Raw genomic sequence first — 16687 nt, forward strand, 5'->3', positions numbered from 1 at the left:
GATTTCAGTGGTTTAAGAGTTGAGCTGGATATTATTTATCCAGAAAAATGTAGAATGAAATTTTCGAAAGTTTTAAAGGTATTGCATATACCTTTTAACTTTGCTAATGATGTTTCTGTATTAGATTTTGGTCAAGAAGCTAATGGACTACATTTGTTACATTTATAACTGGTTATTAGAGGTGCTTCAAATGAGGAGATCAAGAAAGGAATGAATTTGCTAATTTGCATATTAAATCTGTTTGAGATAGCTGTATAATGTCTGATGTCTGGAGCTGCTGATTACATTATCAGTATTGGTAACTTTTGGAGAGGAGTTCTCTGTCTCCCTGGATGCAAATCCACACTGAAGTGCTTTAGGAGTGTTACTGTGCTCTACAGTATGATCCACTAAGTGCTTTACAAATACAGCTATTTTCTTGTTGAATTGGAGATGGATAGTCTGTGCCCTGCATTCAGTGCAGGAAAGTTGTGGGTTTGCATGTACACAAGCCGTAAGCTGTGTGAAATTCCTTTCTGTCTTGTTCCTTGAACAGGAAATGCAGTGTTGGTATATAGTCTATAATTGTGGTTTTATTACTGGGTTTGTAATTTAGTTGCTGAATAAGATTTCTCTTGTAACTTGGAAGAAGGGCTACCAAAAAAAAAAAAAAAAAGATTTTGTGGCATTACTAAGAGTAGAGGTACTTTCTGAGGAAAAAAATGATTCTGCCCTTAAGACATGATTAGAAGCTGCTGGCTTATATGACTAGGAGCTGTTACTTGAAATAAAAATAATCTTCTGCACTGGTGGCCTCTCTTGCTTCATCTGTAAAATTCAGGAATTTATAATCTTCCCATTCTTCTCATCCTTTACTTTCTTCCCCTCCTGCCATCTGGTATTAGTAGCCTTACTGGGGGGATTCCTAGTCCCTGCCTTGGTTTTAGATCACATAGTATAGTTTTGCTGTGGTTCACACTGGGTTTATCACTGAGTTCGAATAGTTTATATACAGGTAAAGGTTTTCTAAATAAGTCTTAAAAGGAAAAAAAAGTCCCATTTTCATTTTTGCTTGTAAAAACTGAATTTTCTAGTTACGTTCAATTATTTTTTCAGAAACACTGAGATCTCTTATTGACAGAAAATAGTATCCAAATGATGATATAAATATATTTCAAAAGAGTTAATGCTTACAACAGACGTAATTATAAGCAATAAGAATTCACTCAAGTGAAACAAGTAAGAACTTCATCTCTCTTCCAGTTAGTAGAATGTTTCTTTAGTGTCTTATAGACTGCTGCAAATTTCTTTTATTCTGAGGTAGAACCTTTGAATCTACATTTACTCCCGTTTTCTTCCCAGGTTATTTTAATATATTAAGTCTTTGAAGCATGTGCTTAGTATTATTCACAATGTGGCACTGTACTCTGTTTATGTAGCATTGTACAAGTAAGTTGCTACTTAAATCACTCCGTGATGTGTCAATAAATTAGGAAAAAACAAAAAACAAAAACAAAAAAAAAACACACAACTTTTGTACCTTTTATCCCTATTTAGTCAGTACTTTCACTGAAGTTATTTCAAATTTGTGCATCTTATCCCTAGAGCATTTCAGAAAGCACCTCTGTCCCAAAATGTCAATGTGTATGTGAGACCCTAATGTAATTTATTATAGTTTCTGTCACCTTCCTTAGATTTAATCGAGAATGGATATATGCGTAGCTCTCACTCGTCTGAGGCCTAAAAAGTTTTCATTAGTGTCCTTTTCCTGTCTGCATTTTTGTATATGTTCTTAGAAAGTATGTTTCAAAACAATGCAAGTAGAAAAATTCTGTTGTTTACAATAGAATATTACAATATTATAAATATTACTTCTAAGAGTATTTCTTCTTACGTTAAAATCCTTTCATTATTTAAACAGGGAGTATTTCTAGATGCTTTGTGTGTAAATTGAATATTTTTTCCCTAGGTGTTTGAGACAAATTAAACAGCACTCAGTATTTAGCTGAAACATTTTTTTTTTTCAGGGAGTTAATTTTTATTTTTATTTTTAGTTATTATATATATATGAGAAATACTGTAGACTTACAAAAATATTACACAGTAATAATTTACGCGTATCCCTGAGGCATGATTGCAAAATCAACAATTCCACATTGGAAGAGACTGTAGCTGTTTTAAAGGGTGTTATGTTTCACTGTTTGAAGTAGTATTTACTTGCAAATAGTGTTTCATGTATATTTGCTCTTAAGACATTTTTTTTTTCTTTCAGAATGTAGGGACATTCTGCTCCCTGTGATTACCAAAGAGCTGAAGGAATTACTGGAACAGAAAGATGATCAGCAGGTCCAAGAGAAGAAGTACTGTGTTGAATTACTCAACAGTATCCTGGAGGTTCTGAGCTGTCAAGACCCTGTAAGTATTGATGATGATGAAGATGGCCCAAGTCTGTAGTAAGCCTGAGCTGATTAAGTAATAAATTATTGATGCTGATGAATCTCATTTAAATTTTTAATATGAGTTAGTGTCAAATTGAACTTTTTTCTTATTTTTCATAAACTTTATTTAGAGCAGTTGATGTTTTAAAGGTGAAATGCTGAAATCTGTGCTGTGTCTTTCTTTTATTTCTCAGTTTTATGTTCCTTAGAAAGTCAGCTGCTGCAAATCACCATAGTGTTATTAAAAGTGCTAAGGTGGCATTGATTTTATCCTAACAGAGTTTCTGGCTAGTTTTGACCACTGAAGTTCTATGTTGTAACTACTGAAATTAATTAGAATGTGTTTCTAAGTATTTGGAATAATTTTCAAATTTAATACCATTTTATGAAAATCTTCAGTTTCTGAAAGGTATCATTTTTAATGCACAAATACTGTAGCTTATGCTTTCTGCTTTCAGCAACGTGCGCTGAGAACATTACTGTACATTTTGAGACTGTCATTTATCACTTGGGCACCTGTAATTTGGAGCAATTTAGAAATCATGGTCTGGGTGGTTACTGTCCTCATTTGAGTGAATATCTCATTGACTTTTTAGTCCCCAGCCTTTTAATGAGTAGTAGGTTATTCAATCAAGTTTCACCATCATTTGAGGAATTTCTTCTAGGAAGAGCTCATAACTGCATTAGGAAAGCTGTAATTCTTCCCTTGAACAGGTGCTTGTTTTATCCCGAGCTATACTTTTCTGATACATCTCCAAATTTTACAGGCCTTGGATAAAGGCAAGTTGTCTTTTTAGTCTGGTGTTCACTGTGGATCCTTGGGTCATTTTCTAGTAATGAAATCATTACAACATGCATCGTGATTTCATAATTTTTGGGGTATTCATAACAAGAGGCTTGTCTGTGCAGGAAAATCTGGACAGAGTGATCTTATAGTGTATATTATGAACTTTTTGTTTTTCATTTAAGTACCATAGGATGGATTGATATGAGGTGATTTTTGAGAGGTATTGGAAAGCTTGGATTTCAAATGGAATTCAAAAGAGGTGAAAGTACGATAGGGTAGAGTGTGAAGTTTTAAGTTTATTGGGCTATAATGTAAAGTAAACCAGTTATTTACCTTATGCTTGAACAGGTAAAACACAGCCACAAAGTGAGATAGATTTGTGCTCACTGCATGTGTACCACATACATTAATTTTAATTCCATATGTCTGTAGTAAAAGTGGCTGACATATCAAAGACTTGTTACCTCCTATTGAAAGTCTGGTTTGTAGTTCCCGGTTGCTTGAGTGAACAATAATTGCTGAATGCAGAACAGTATGAAGAAGCCTAACTCTTGTTGCTCGGTATTTGAGCAATCTGACTTAGGTGTCCTTGCCCATGGCAGGGGGTTGGAATTAGATAATCTTTAAGGTCCATTCCAACCCAATTCATTCTATGATTCCATGAGTATGCACGTATGCAGTCTGGTGCATTTTGAAGAGTAATTTCCAAGAGTATGAATTGAGATATCCCGAATGATGTAGAAATGCGATCAGCTGTTTTCCTCAGAGGAAGTATTTGAAAATGTTGATATTTAAAAAAAAAAAAAAAGCATTTTTTTTAAAGCATCTCATTTTATTAGTTCATTTAGCAAAAACCACCCCTTTCAACCTCTGTCTTGTTCTTTTTTTTCTGAGTTTGTTGCTGTTGGCACAAAGCCAGTTAGTAGTATGCTTGCTAACAGTAATTCTTGGAAAAAATGTCACTTAAATGTAGATATACACTTTAAAATACTTTAAGTGATATATTATCCTCAAAAATAATAAAGTCATAAAGTTTAAGGCATGGAAGATGATCTACCTCTGTATTGGTATATTTCCTGTATCCATTAATTTAGGAATAACTTGTAAATGAAGTGCAAAGATGATTGAATGGAAGAAAGTGTTTTAGTAAATTCTGTGTTTGAGAAGTTTGTTACTTCTGGTTTACGACAATTGCATGAATGAATTAAGCAGCGTATGCCTCGAGGATTTAAAAAAAAATTAGAAAAATATTCATTTTTTATTTGTGATCATTTTAGTTAAAAACTGCTTTGTTAGTGTGATACTGCTGAGAACTTCTGAAAGCTCTTACTTTTTTTTCTTGCTGATATTCTCCCTTGATATTAGACAGATGCTTAGCTGCATTTAAAATCAAATACACTTTTGTTATTGGGGAGAATATTAACTTTACTAATAGTTCCTTTGTTGATTTTTTTTTTTTAACCCATCAATATGATACATATGCTTAAGCAGATGGGCAACAGAGGTTTTGTGGCTAATTGTACTCTGTACATATTTGGACTCCAGTCCAATTAAATTTATATAATTATTTGTATAGAATGATGTTGTTTAAAAGCATAATATGAGTACTGTCCTTTTATTTCTATTCAAGGAGGTAGCCATGCAAGCTTGTTGCATTATGACAAACAACAGCTTTTTAGGCAACGTCACTAAATTTGCAGCTATTATGACAAAATTGAAGTATGTATCTTTAAAATAAATAAATTTACACATTTCTTCAATCACTTCTTTTAAGGAAGGTAGCCTATATAACTGGAGATGTTCTGTGAGATGTTTGGGTGGAAGTTATGTACAGACTGAGTTTGTAATAAATAATCGTGAATTTCTAATATAAGGAGAAAAGACTCTTGGAATGGGTTTAAATCTAATAGTATTATCAGCATATGACAACCCCTCTGGAGGAATTGTGTTCAAGTTTATAAGAAACATTGTAGAACAGCTGGGAAATCAACAAAAGAATCAGATTCTTCTGCTGAGGAAAATACATACTCTGGCTTGCCTTCTGGCAATGTAATTACTGATCAGAGGCAGCAAGGATGTTAGAATGAGTTTAGGTAACTGTCACCAAGTATGAGACTGCTTTTTTGTAACTACAACAGGAAATGGGTGACTATTAGTAGCACTTTTTCCTTTCCTTGACAGAATCCACAGATCATGATTTTCTTAAGCTGTGGTGAACACTTGTCTTTATTTAAAAAATAAAATATAATAAAAAAGAATTTTGAGGTATCTTATCTGAAGGAGGAAAAAAAATGACTAAAGGAAGGAAACATCTTTATAATGTGAAAATCACCAGAAGCAGAAGACAGACAAAGGTCTCAAAGAAGCCACAGTAGTTCTGTGTAGTCAAAATCTATATTTTGACATGCTCTTTAGACTTGATATAAGTTTTTAAACATATATTTCCCCTTGTTAAGGGTTCTGTGATATTAGCAGCTCTGCTCTCCTGTTTTGCCCTGTGTAGTTAGGGGAATGGGTAAGTTGGAATTGTTAGGTCCTTATCTTCAAACACTGTTCTCATCAGCTGTCTAGCTGCTGGGTTTTGTGGGTAACAAGTGCATTTTTAAGAACATTGGTTTATGGTAAGATCTATATTTTTCTGAATAGACAGTGTTAGGGATCTGGGTGAGATACTTAAGTTTGGTTTTCAATTGTCTCTATAGTAAACAGTTTTTGGACATAGATGACATTGTTTTGACTGAATCATTTCTAAAATCAGCTTCATAGCTTCAGTGTGCAAGTGCTTTCATCACCTGTAAAATACAGTTGTGGCTCAGAACTGCAGGACATGAACCACTGCTAAAGATCATGGTGAAATCTGTGACTTCTTGCTTCTAATTTAATTAAAATAGTGTATTTTCCCCCTTTCCAACAACTTCAATGTGTGCAGTCTGACAGTCTTTCAAAAGGTGACTTTGTCTTTAATCTGACATGTATCCTATAGTTTAATATTTACTGCATCAGAACCTTATTTTTTTTTTAATGATTACATGATTAAATGTAAACTTCTCTTGGAATCTGAGGTAAAATCTTGGTTGAGGCTACAGGTTGAAGTGAGATGCATCATCGTTTCCTATTTTGTTCACAAAGTCAGTAATTGTCAGCTGCATTTTAAGCTGTTGATTATGTTAGCAAACAAGTCTGGAAACACCTCAGAATTGTATAGACGTCACAGAACTGGATGCTTAAGACAGTACATAGGGTCTGGCTGGGGTAGAGTTCATTTTCTTTATGACAGCTCATATGATGCACTATGTTTTAGATTTGATACCAAAACAGTGTTGATAACTAAAATTTTCATTGTTGTTTTTTTCTTTAATAGTGCTTGCACAGTGTTAAGGCCTTCTCTGTTTGTCATTATTGTAAGGGAGAGTAGGTTAGGGTTGGGCAACAGTTTGGGAGGGGACGCAGCTGGTACAGCTGAAACAAATTGACCAAAGAGAGAACTCAAGTGGGTGTCTCAAACAGAGATTGTTTAGTTTTATAATTCTGGAGGAGTTGCTCAGTTAGTTCATTTTTTTCCCTGTCCAAATAACTGATATCTCTATTGTACTCTAAGGTACACAGTTGACTCTGAGACAACAGACTTGTTCTAATTTTTGTCCCACCCTGTGGAAGTTTAAATAGAACATGAAAGTTATTTCCAACAATAACTGTTATTACCCTGCACAGATGTTTTTAGAAAGTGAGATTTTGTTTGGTTTGGATTTTCTATTAACCAACTTGAGTGTACCATCACCCATCCTATCAATGAATCTGAAGGTAGTTGAACTCTGTAAGAAAACTTCCTGCTGCTGCCTGGAATAACCTGAATGAGCTTTGACTGTTTTATTCATTGGACACTCAGCAAATCCTTTTCAACACATAAGTCAAGCACGTTTTTGATGACCATTAAATGGAATAATACAATTCTTGTTTTCTAAAGCAACATTTATGTAAGGTACAAGTATGTTAATTTGGCTTCTGAATTTGGATTTAACCAAATAGACTGCAGTCAAATGGTGAGTTTTCCAGGTTTCCCTGGAAAGTATGTCATCCATGTGAAGTGAAATCTGATCTGTGGAAACACGTTGTCTATAGTGAGTTACTAAACTGTCTTCTCAAACTAGAAAATCTTAGTTAAAATAAAAGCTGAAATCTTGCACTTAGGCAATATATGAAATGTCAATATTGAATCCTTAATTGTTTCTTAGATGATCAAGAGGAAAGGCATACTCTGTTTCAAAAAGAAACCATTCTAATTTATGTCCTTACATTTCTCTGAAAATTCAAAGACTTTTGCATGCTTGAGCATATGTTGTATTTTCTTTCCAGGAAAGATATGTGATACACTACTTCTGAATTCAGAATAGAACTTATCTTTAACAATGGAGTCAAGGCTAAATGTTAAAACCATTATGTAATGTTCTGAATTATTATTAATAATAATGGTACAGCATATGCTGAAATGTGGAAGAAAGTGAAGCTAGATTATAAAATCTTTGCATTGAATTTATTTTTTTTTTACATGAAAAGGTGCTGTGGTTTAAGTTAGGATTTTTGCAAGCCTGCATTTTTATTTTATTAATATTTTTTATGTACTGATAATATTCAGCCAGCCACTTGGCTGTGTAGGCTATTAAGGTGATGTCTGCATTAGCAAGGAATGCTTCACAAGAGGAGTGAGCCTCTAGATTGATGTGGTTCCTCCTGCAGCTCCTGATGACTACTGTACAGGAGTTAGGTTGAGTTATATATGGTCTTAACATTATGTCTTCATTTTTAGCAGGGTTCCAATTGATTTAGGAAACAAACATGCAGGTGCAGGGTGTATAATTATATAAACCTGTGTTGTACTCCAGGTTGCTTTGCCTTTCCTCTACTGTTATACGTTTTATGACAGGTGACGAGCCATAGCCCCCCCCCCCCCCAATCTCCCGCTGTACTAGGATGCCTTTCTTCAACCATTGAGAACATTTGAAACAATATGCTAACTTTTAACTGGTACCCCCATGCACAAGGGTAACAAATGTTCTACACTTCAAAGCAAACCTTGGAATTATTTAATAAATATAATACTGAAAGAAAGGGTGGCAAACTGCTTTTGGAGTGAAGTACACAAAATCTGTCATTATTGTTAGAGTTCAAGAAAAACGTACAACAAAAAGGTTTGAAAACAAAACAGAAAAACTGTTTAGACCTTCGTAAGTAAAACTGCATTCATCAGGAGTAGGCTTTGATGATGCGTCAGAAACTTATTCAGAGTGTAGTTAAACACATCCTAATTATTTCCTGGAAATTATGTTTTATATCACAACAGTGCTAGCGAGTATGGAAAGCATTCAAGTTCAAAGAACAAACAGGATGCTGTTGACAGAAACATGAAATATCACTGAAAACAGCAAGTACTTGTAGCAAGAAAATGGTTTTCACTGCACAGCTCTCAAACATCTCCATGTCTGTGTACTAAAGTTGGCTGTTTCCTCCATTTTTTTGCTAATTTCCTCCATTTTTCTCACTAAGTGTAAGTTATATTTGTTAAGTAGACAACGTATAAATTCTGATAATGACCATACTTGATTGGAATAGGGTATTTTTTTCAGTAGTTTTCATTAACGTTTCCAGTGGAAGAGCAGGATTTGATGAGGTGGTGGTGTTTAGGCTCTAAAGGCAGCGGTAAGGTCAAACCTTATCTATATGTTTCCCCGTCCAAGAAATTACACTATTTCATGCACCTTGGTGGCATTTTTCTTTCCTGTTTTTTCTTTTTTCTTTTTTTTTTTTTTCTTTTCTTCCTCACTCTTGTTATGGTCTGTCTGCTTTTTTCCTTTTTCCAGCTTCTCGTGAGTTGATATCCTTTATTTTTCTTGTCCTTTATGCTCTGCCCCTAATTCTCAGTTGCATCGTCATAATGTGAAATGGTAGTGAAGAATCTGTGATCCAGCTAAATGCATTTGTAATGCATTAATACAGTCTTCAGAAACAGAAATACTTGAGATGGTAAAAGTAGCTTGTGTGGCATGTTAGTCCAATACAACTTGTACTGTTATACAGAGAATATTTCAAACTGCTTTTTAACTGTATAAAAAAAATAAATCCAAAAAGTGAAATAGTGAAATGCTTTTGAAGATACTCTGATGCCAAGGGCTTCCAACTGTTCAATAACCCAGCCTCAAGGCTGGATTTTTCTTTTGCTATTTAGAGATCAATTGTGCTGATACATTTCATCAGGAGGACTAAGCTATGTTGCTTCAGTGAATTTTAAGTTAGAGCTCACTGCATGTTGTAGATGCTTGTCTTGAAATAATATTGTGGCTCCTAGCACCCTCCTACTTCATTTTCAAAATCTGTTGACATATGCTGGTTCCTGTTTTAGTGTATGTAATACATAACTATACAAGATCAGTGTGGGACAGCTCAATGTGAGATCTTACAGAAAAAGAAGGTAGTTTCATGTTGGAAACACTGTAAATAACTTGGTTTTATACCTGATAGTATCTAATTACTCATGAGCCCAAGACTCTGAGATGACCAAGACCATTTTTGTGCAACACGGAGGATAAAAGACTTCGGTTGATATATAAAAGTTTATATATAAAGTCTCTCTCTCTCTCTATATATATATATCAACCAAAGTCTTTTATGTATATATATATATATATATATACATTTCTTTTCTCTAACAGCCAGCAGCTATGTTTTACTGGGCAAAAATGCAATTTTATCTCTTTTTTTTTTTTTCTTCTGGTAAATAATAATATTAAAGGCAACAGAAACAAGAACAATGTTTGATTAATTTTTAGAGTTGATTTGGGGAGAAATACACTGCAGGTTTTAATTTCACTCTGATATTTCCAGTGTTTTAAAATACATAGCCCCAACATACTGTATGATATAATACTTTTTTTTTTTATGTGAATACATTGTAGGTACTATCTAGAAACTTTTTAAATGCTGTGACAGGCTTGAATGTGTCACAGTGAAAGGACACAAAATACAATATACAATATAAGTGAAAGGACACACTGTCCCCATTTAGTCTTACTTCCAGGTATGAGGAAAGTCATATTGCATGAATTCAGAAGCAGCTTCTTCTGGGGTGGTATTGGAGCTCAGACACTTTACATATTGTACCCCAATGGTGTCTGTGGCTGTCCATCTGGGCTACACATGATGTTAAAAGAGGCGCCTTGTTTGGTGTATACTAACTTTTTATTCGTCTGAGCAGAAATTTCTTTAGAGCTTTTCTTTCCTCAGTTATATCACATGCTAATTTCTAAAGTTGTCTAGTGAGCAGAGTAAGCACGGTGAAGTTGGTAGGTATAAGGCTGTACTCCCCTACTCAATGTTTTAAAGTAAATCACCTAATATCCTTTTCCAAGCAACATGTGGGTAGTACTGATCATTTGAACCAAGTCGGTGATTATTTGCCATTGGGCTTCAAAGTTCACTCACACCATGGTGCTGACACCTGATGGGTCTCTAATGTACTCTCAGTTGACTCAACTAAACCAGTAATTTGGCAGTAGGGACAAAGAGCAGACCACTTTCTGTCCTCACAGATCTGCAAAGTGAAGTGAAGATAACATTTTCCACTAATAATTACATACTTTCTGACCTTAAGCTAAGAATATTTTTCATGTCCAAACAATGCCGAGGACCACTGACAGATGTGGAGAGCTGTGATTCAATTCACCTCAATCATCTGCTGCCAGTGTGTTGCTATTAAATTATAGTCTACTTATTGGGAAAAGAAACAAGTTCCTTGACTAAGAGATGGGCAGTGTCGATCTGAAACAAAAAAACAGGTATGGGATGCATAGAACTATTACTGGTGTCTGCCAAGTGGAAATTACTGGAATAATTGAGCAGTGCAAGCAAGAAGAATTAGTATTGTTCTTTCAACAGGGTGGTTAAATTAAACAGTTTTCAACATGGAAATCAATTTTTTTTTTGTCTTTTACAAGAGGTATAGATTTAATACAAAATATACATTTTTTCATTTACAGGCATCAACTTATCACCATATTCAAGAAATAATGGTACAGTTATTACGCACAGTGAACAGAACTGTTATTACAATGAGACGAGATGATCCCTTAATTGTGAGTAATATTTTAAAGTATTTTTAGTACTTTGAAACTCATTTCATCGTTATCCTGTAAAAATGCAAATACAATATTTTCAGAGACCTTGCTTGTGCACATTTATAGATTTAAAATTAAGAGCTTTACTCTTTTTATTTCATTCGACTGTGCTGCCATAGTGTTTTTCAATGTTTAGTTGAACACAGCAAGTGAGATTTGTGCTTTTTAAAACAACAACTAATAAAAACAAAATGCAAGCAAACAAAATCCCCTACATCTAAAGTTAATTGCTGTCTTATGTAAATAATCTAATTGGTTGCTCTGTTTCTTCTAGTTTTTCCACATCGTTTACTTTTTTGGTGAGCTTGAGTTGCTTGTGAAACGATTGCCATTCTTGGCTGTTTCTGTAGGAGGAAGTTGATGCCTTATGCGCACAGGGGAAATATCTGGGCATATGCTTGAAACAAGCACATGCCCAAGATTTTTGTGGTTATGCTGTGGCTTAAAAGTTGAATTCAAGGACAGATTCTGCAATTTATTCAGATTTAAGTATGCTATCTCACAGACTCTTCTCTGGACTTGGACTCTTTCTGAGAATGCAAGTCATTTGTGTTCAGAAGGAACTATGGAACTTGTCCTTCAGACTATGCACTTAAGAGAAAATGTGTATTATTTTTTAGTCTTAGAGAACTACATTATTCTGTAAAATCATGAACAACATTTATTTGATTGTTTCAACCACAAGAAGTACATTGCATGTCTTTGGAAGGGTACTGTATTGCCTTGTTCTGGAAAATTAAAATAAGTTTTTGATCCAGTTAGAGCATGGTTGTCTCCAAATAATCAGCCTCCTAATAACCTCATTCTTCAGAGGAGAATTTGAATGGTTTGAATGGTCTTGCCAGTGGTTGCTTCAAATATTCTAGTAGTAGATCTGAAAATTTCAGAAATATTATTACCTGTGCATCAGACTTCTGTTCTGGTGTGTGTGCAATTCTCTAGTAAGTATGTGTGGTCATAACTGGAAGAGGTTTTGAATGAAGGCGCAATGAGCTTGTCAGTTATCTACAGTGTTTGAAAACGCTTTCTGTACTTACAAAGAAAGTGTCATAAGAGTTATATGGATGATATAAACAATCTACTAAGGAGTATTTCTGGATACTGTGAATAGTAGATGAGGAAGTAAAATGAAACTTCTCATTATCCTATAATAAGTATCTTAATTGTCATGAAACAGTAGGAAACAAGCCGCTTACAGTCAGATTAAATCTGTTTTTTTTTGTTGTTGTTGTTGTTTTTTCTCCTGTGATTTGTTCATATATTTTATTTAAAAAGATCAAATCAATCGCGACTTTTGAAATTTGGATGTCTGAATGTTAATAATGCTCATCATCTGTGTGTATGTGTGTATTGGGCATTTTAGAGATTTTTTGAAGCAAAATTTCAAGTAGCTTTCTGGAGCTGAGGCAAGACCTCTCAACAGGACAATGTTTTACGTATGAAGAAATTGTAATGAACAAATTATTCTTCTACATTCATAAACAAAAATGAGCAAAACAAGCTCATGTCATATTCTGTGTAGTACTTCTAGTGCAGTCTCTTAATTTTGCTCATAAGCTTTAAAAGCTCTTGAAATGGCAAAACTTAAATGAAACAGTCAGGAAGTGTGGCTTTCTGCAGAATGCTTAGGTGAGCTCAAGTTGCTAAAAGTATGATGAGCTCTGCAAATAAAGGTGGGATGTGGAATAGCTGCAGTCAGTCTTCTGGTTTTAGTATTAATTTGCACCTGATGTTTTATGGATCAGAGTGATGTTTCAAATTGGACTACAACTCTTAGGGAACAGAAGGCTGCTCCAGATTCTTTGATCTGTTGCTGTGTTTCTGAATATTGCAAGTGTTTTAATTTTCTGCTGTGTAATTTTCCACAATTTGAAAATAGCGCTTATTGTGTGAAAAACAATGCCAATACCATCTTGCTAATATTGAGAATAATGGTTACAGTATAAAAGACCTCAGATTCTTCGGGAGTTTAAATGCTCTGCAGCTGATTAGAGTACTGGATTCAATTTGCCTGAGTGTTCTGTCTTCTGGCAGGGATAAGGTTTTCATAATCTTCTAGGTTGTTAGCAGACAGGGAGTTAAGGGGTTTTGGCTTAGAGTTTGCCTTGATCTTTGCTTGCTACAATGCCATTTGAACCTAGGGGAAGACTCTGCCTTGTGCTCAGCTGGTAACAACATGCTGCAAGCTTTGTTGGTGTAATTACTGGAAAGGGTCAGGCTAAGAAGGACAAGATCTCTTCAGGAGAAGTTGGTGGGAATGGCGAAGTAATTTGGCTATCTGTAGCTATGGCAGAGAAGACTTAAATGCCGCTGAAGGTTTCATTGTGATGTTTGGCAACTAAAGGCCTTAACAGTGTCTTGGTTATTTCCACTAGTAAAACAAACAAATAAATAAAACTCTCGAGTGTTTGTTCTTGAAGTGCTTCTAAACTTGTAATAAGGAAGGACAAGATTATTGTTGTGAGATTAGTTCTTCATGATCTGAGTCTCTACAAGGATTTAGGCTGTTAAAAGACATAGTGTTTCAGTCAAGTTCTACTTCAGTAATTATACAAGTAAAATGTATAGTAGTATGTAGAATAGGGAATTAGTTGTTTTCTGTACCATTTGGTTTATGTAACCAAAAATACTGTAAATGCACAGTGCACTTTTTAAAGGTCTCCTTAGGTACTCCCAAACTGGACTTTTGTTCACGTTGTCAGTTTAACATGGTCAAGAGGATGTAGAAAACGACTTTACTATACTGATACTGTCAAACAACTTTTCTGTGTAGAACGACTTTTCTGTATAGAAAAGTTTTTTGACAGTATCAGTATAAAATATTCTACAAATCATGACTTTGCTGTAAAGACACCAGGTGGAGATTCTTAATTATTATTTTTCAGTGATAGGCAAGATTAGAAGTTATCTTTCTGGACATACTAAGGACAACTAATATTTTGAGGGAAAATTAGTATCTCTTCAAAAAAAAAAAAAAAAAAAAGGAAAAAGTGAAAAGCCTGTAGCTGTTAACCAGAGCTACTCTAGACAGGACACTCTTGCGAAAACTATACTATTTGGGGAAATAATGACTAGAGGAACCATTCTGAGGAGTTGACATGGCTGGAAAATTCATTGTGTCCAGATAGACTAGCTAAAAACTTTTTTTATTCAGTTTTTAGATTGAGAAACTTTCTCTACCATAAAAACTGCAGAATGATCTCACGAAAGAACCATTCACTCATTTCACAGTTATTTTTCCTTTCTAAAGAACAATTAATTATTCACTTCCATTGTAATCTAAATACTGTTCGTTGTTAATCAACTTCTGAAGCTTAAGAAAAATCTAATTTTATTGAAAAATAAAATCTAAATAACTTAAAAATGTATACAATTTATATTTTATATACATTTCTTTATGAAGATAATCTGTATCTAAGATAGCATAATTGCTAAGTATTGTGGCTTTTTCAGAAGAGCTACAGTGAACCTTGTATGACCTGCTGATACATGACAGCAATCATTACTCTTTTCATACATTCTGTACTTTTAAAGAAAGTTAGCATATTCTGAAATTACTTTATTTGAAATTCCTTTTTAACGGAGTCAGCCTATGTACATGTTTTTCAGAGAAGCCTACAGCATTTTATGTGTAAGAGCTATCAAGTAGCTGTGGTGGTTTTTTTTTTGTTGTTGTTGTTCTGTTTTTAAGAGCATTCATATGTGTTTTTTAACATTTAATTCTTACTTAGGGAGCTAAGGAGTTTCAGGCATTGCAATATAATTTTCTAATTCAGAAAAATTATTTTAGCTGGTACCATTATTTGCTAATTATTTGTCCATTTAAATTGGTTTTCTAATCCTTACATCATATAGTTGTGTAGTGTGCATCTAACTTTATTATGTATATCAATTAATAATTCATTATTGAAATATTTTAAATAAAAATTGACATTACATTTTCACATAGTTTAGATGCTCCAGTTATGTCTTATGAATATATAATTTTTTACATATTTTGTGGGGCTAGGACAAACATATCTATGTTAAATTTAAACAAAACATAAACCAACTAAGCAATTTTACCTTCTTACAGTGGCTGATACATACTGTGGCTGATGTCTTATACTGTTACTTTTTAATGTAACAAATAGCCTTTTGCTCCAATGTCTTCAAAATTTTAAATAGAAAGCCTGTTTTTGTAACATACTGTGGAGAAGACTGGCTATAAAAATTTATTTGGTATGTTTGGTTTTATTGTGAAAATTTGATACTTATTCTGTTGTATGAGTAACTTCTGGCATACTTTTACTTCATTTTTGGTTAAGTTGTATTTTTTTGTTCCTGGTAGTCAGAGCTTCTGCAAGCCAGATGATGGTGGAGTCCTGTTCACGTTCTTTTCATTAAGGATTAACAATTGTGTACGGTTCTGAATTCCAAGATCAGACACTAAAATACAAAAAGTAGTAACCATTTAAATAAGTATATTTCAGTTTTTTAGAAGTATTGATGTTTGTTCAGATCATAAGAAAGACTTAGAGCCTTACTAGAACTTTTTTTTGGATAGACTTTCTCAAAGTAAATAGCATATTTTCATACTTCTATAGTTTTACTGACTACAAGAATTGATTTTTGTTATGTAGCAAACCAAAATACCATGGTTTGTTTAAATTCACTAATTTGGATTTCTTGATGCCTTTATTAAAGGCCTCATATTTCTGCAAGCCAAAACAAAATCAGGCAGCTTAAAATGAGCTTTGTTTGGTGCTTATTATTTGGCAAGGAGAAAGACAATAAGATGTTTCATACAGTAACATGTTATTGAAAATTAGCTCACTACAGAAAAAAAACAGTACTGATTTTGTTAGTATTACTCCTGCTGGTATTACTTATTATTATGCCTTTGACCCAGAAGGATATTCATCTTAAGATGATATTTTAATACACAAGAAACCTTTGCACACTAATAGATCCTTCAGTATATCAATTACACTAATGCAAAATAGGAATGCTGTTGGAATGCCAGCATAAGCAGTATGTGTATTTGAGTGTGATGTAAGGACATGCTCTTATGTAATTTAATTCTAATCTCTATTATATTCACAAATTGTTATTGAAGAGCTATCCTGGCTCACTAAAGGCATACTTGTTGCTAGTAAAATTTCATGTACAGCTTTTCTTCTTAAAAGCCTTTGAAGTAATGATAATTTTCTACCTGTCATTTCCATACTGACTGTACGTATCATGTTTTTTAAAACTGTCACCCTTTATAACCTTGGGAAATTAAGACCAGCAACAGAGCCTACTGACTTGTAAATGATGACCAGTTTTTGTCATTT

The 16687-nt window shown here is 33.9% G+C and overlaps 1 protein-coding gene across 1 annotated transcript in view; it reads left to right on the forward strand.

Moving 5' to 3' along the window:
• Positions 1-16687, forward strand: part of DOCK2 (dedicator of cytokinesis 2) — a 188082-nt gene that overhangs the window by 62884 nt on the left and 108511 nt on the right. Inside the window, exons 26-27 of the mRNA XM_082771334.1 lie at positions 2252-2394; positions 11232-11327. Of these exons, the coding sequence (XP_082627460.1) occupies positions 2252-2394; positions 11232-11327 (239 nt within the window). The remainder of the gene's footprint in view (positions 1-2251; positions 2395-11231; positions 11328-16687) is intronic.

This window comes from Aythya marila, assembly GCF_965140915.1.
Source record: "Aythya marila genome assembly, chromosome: 14".
In the NCBI taxonomy this organism is placed as follows: domain Eukaryota; kingdom Metazoa; phylum Chordata; class Aves; order Anseriformes; family Anatidae; genus Aythya; species Aythya marila.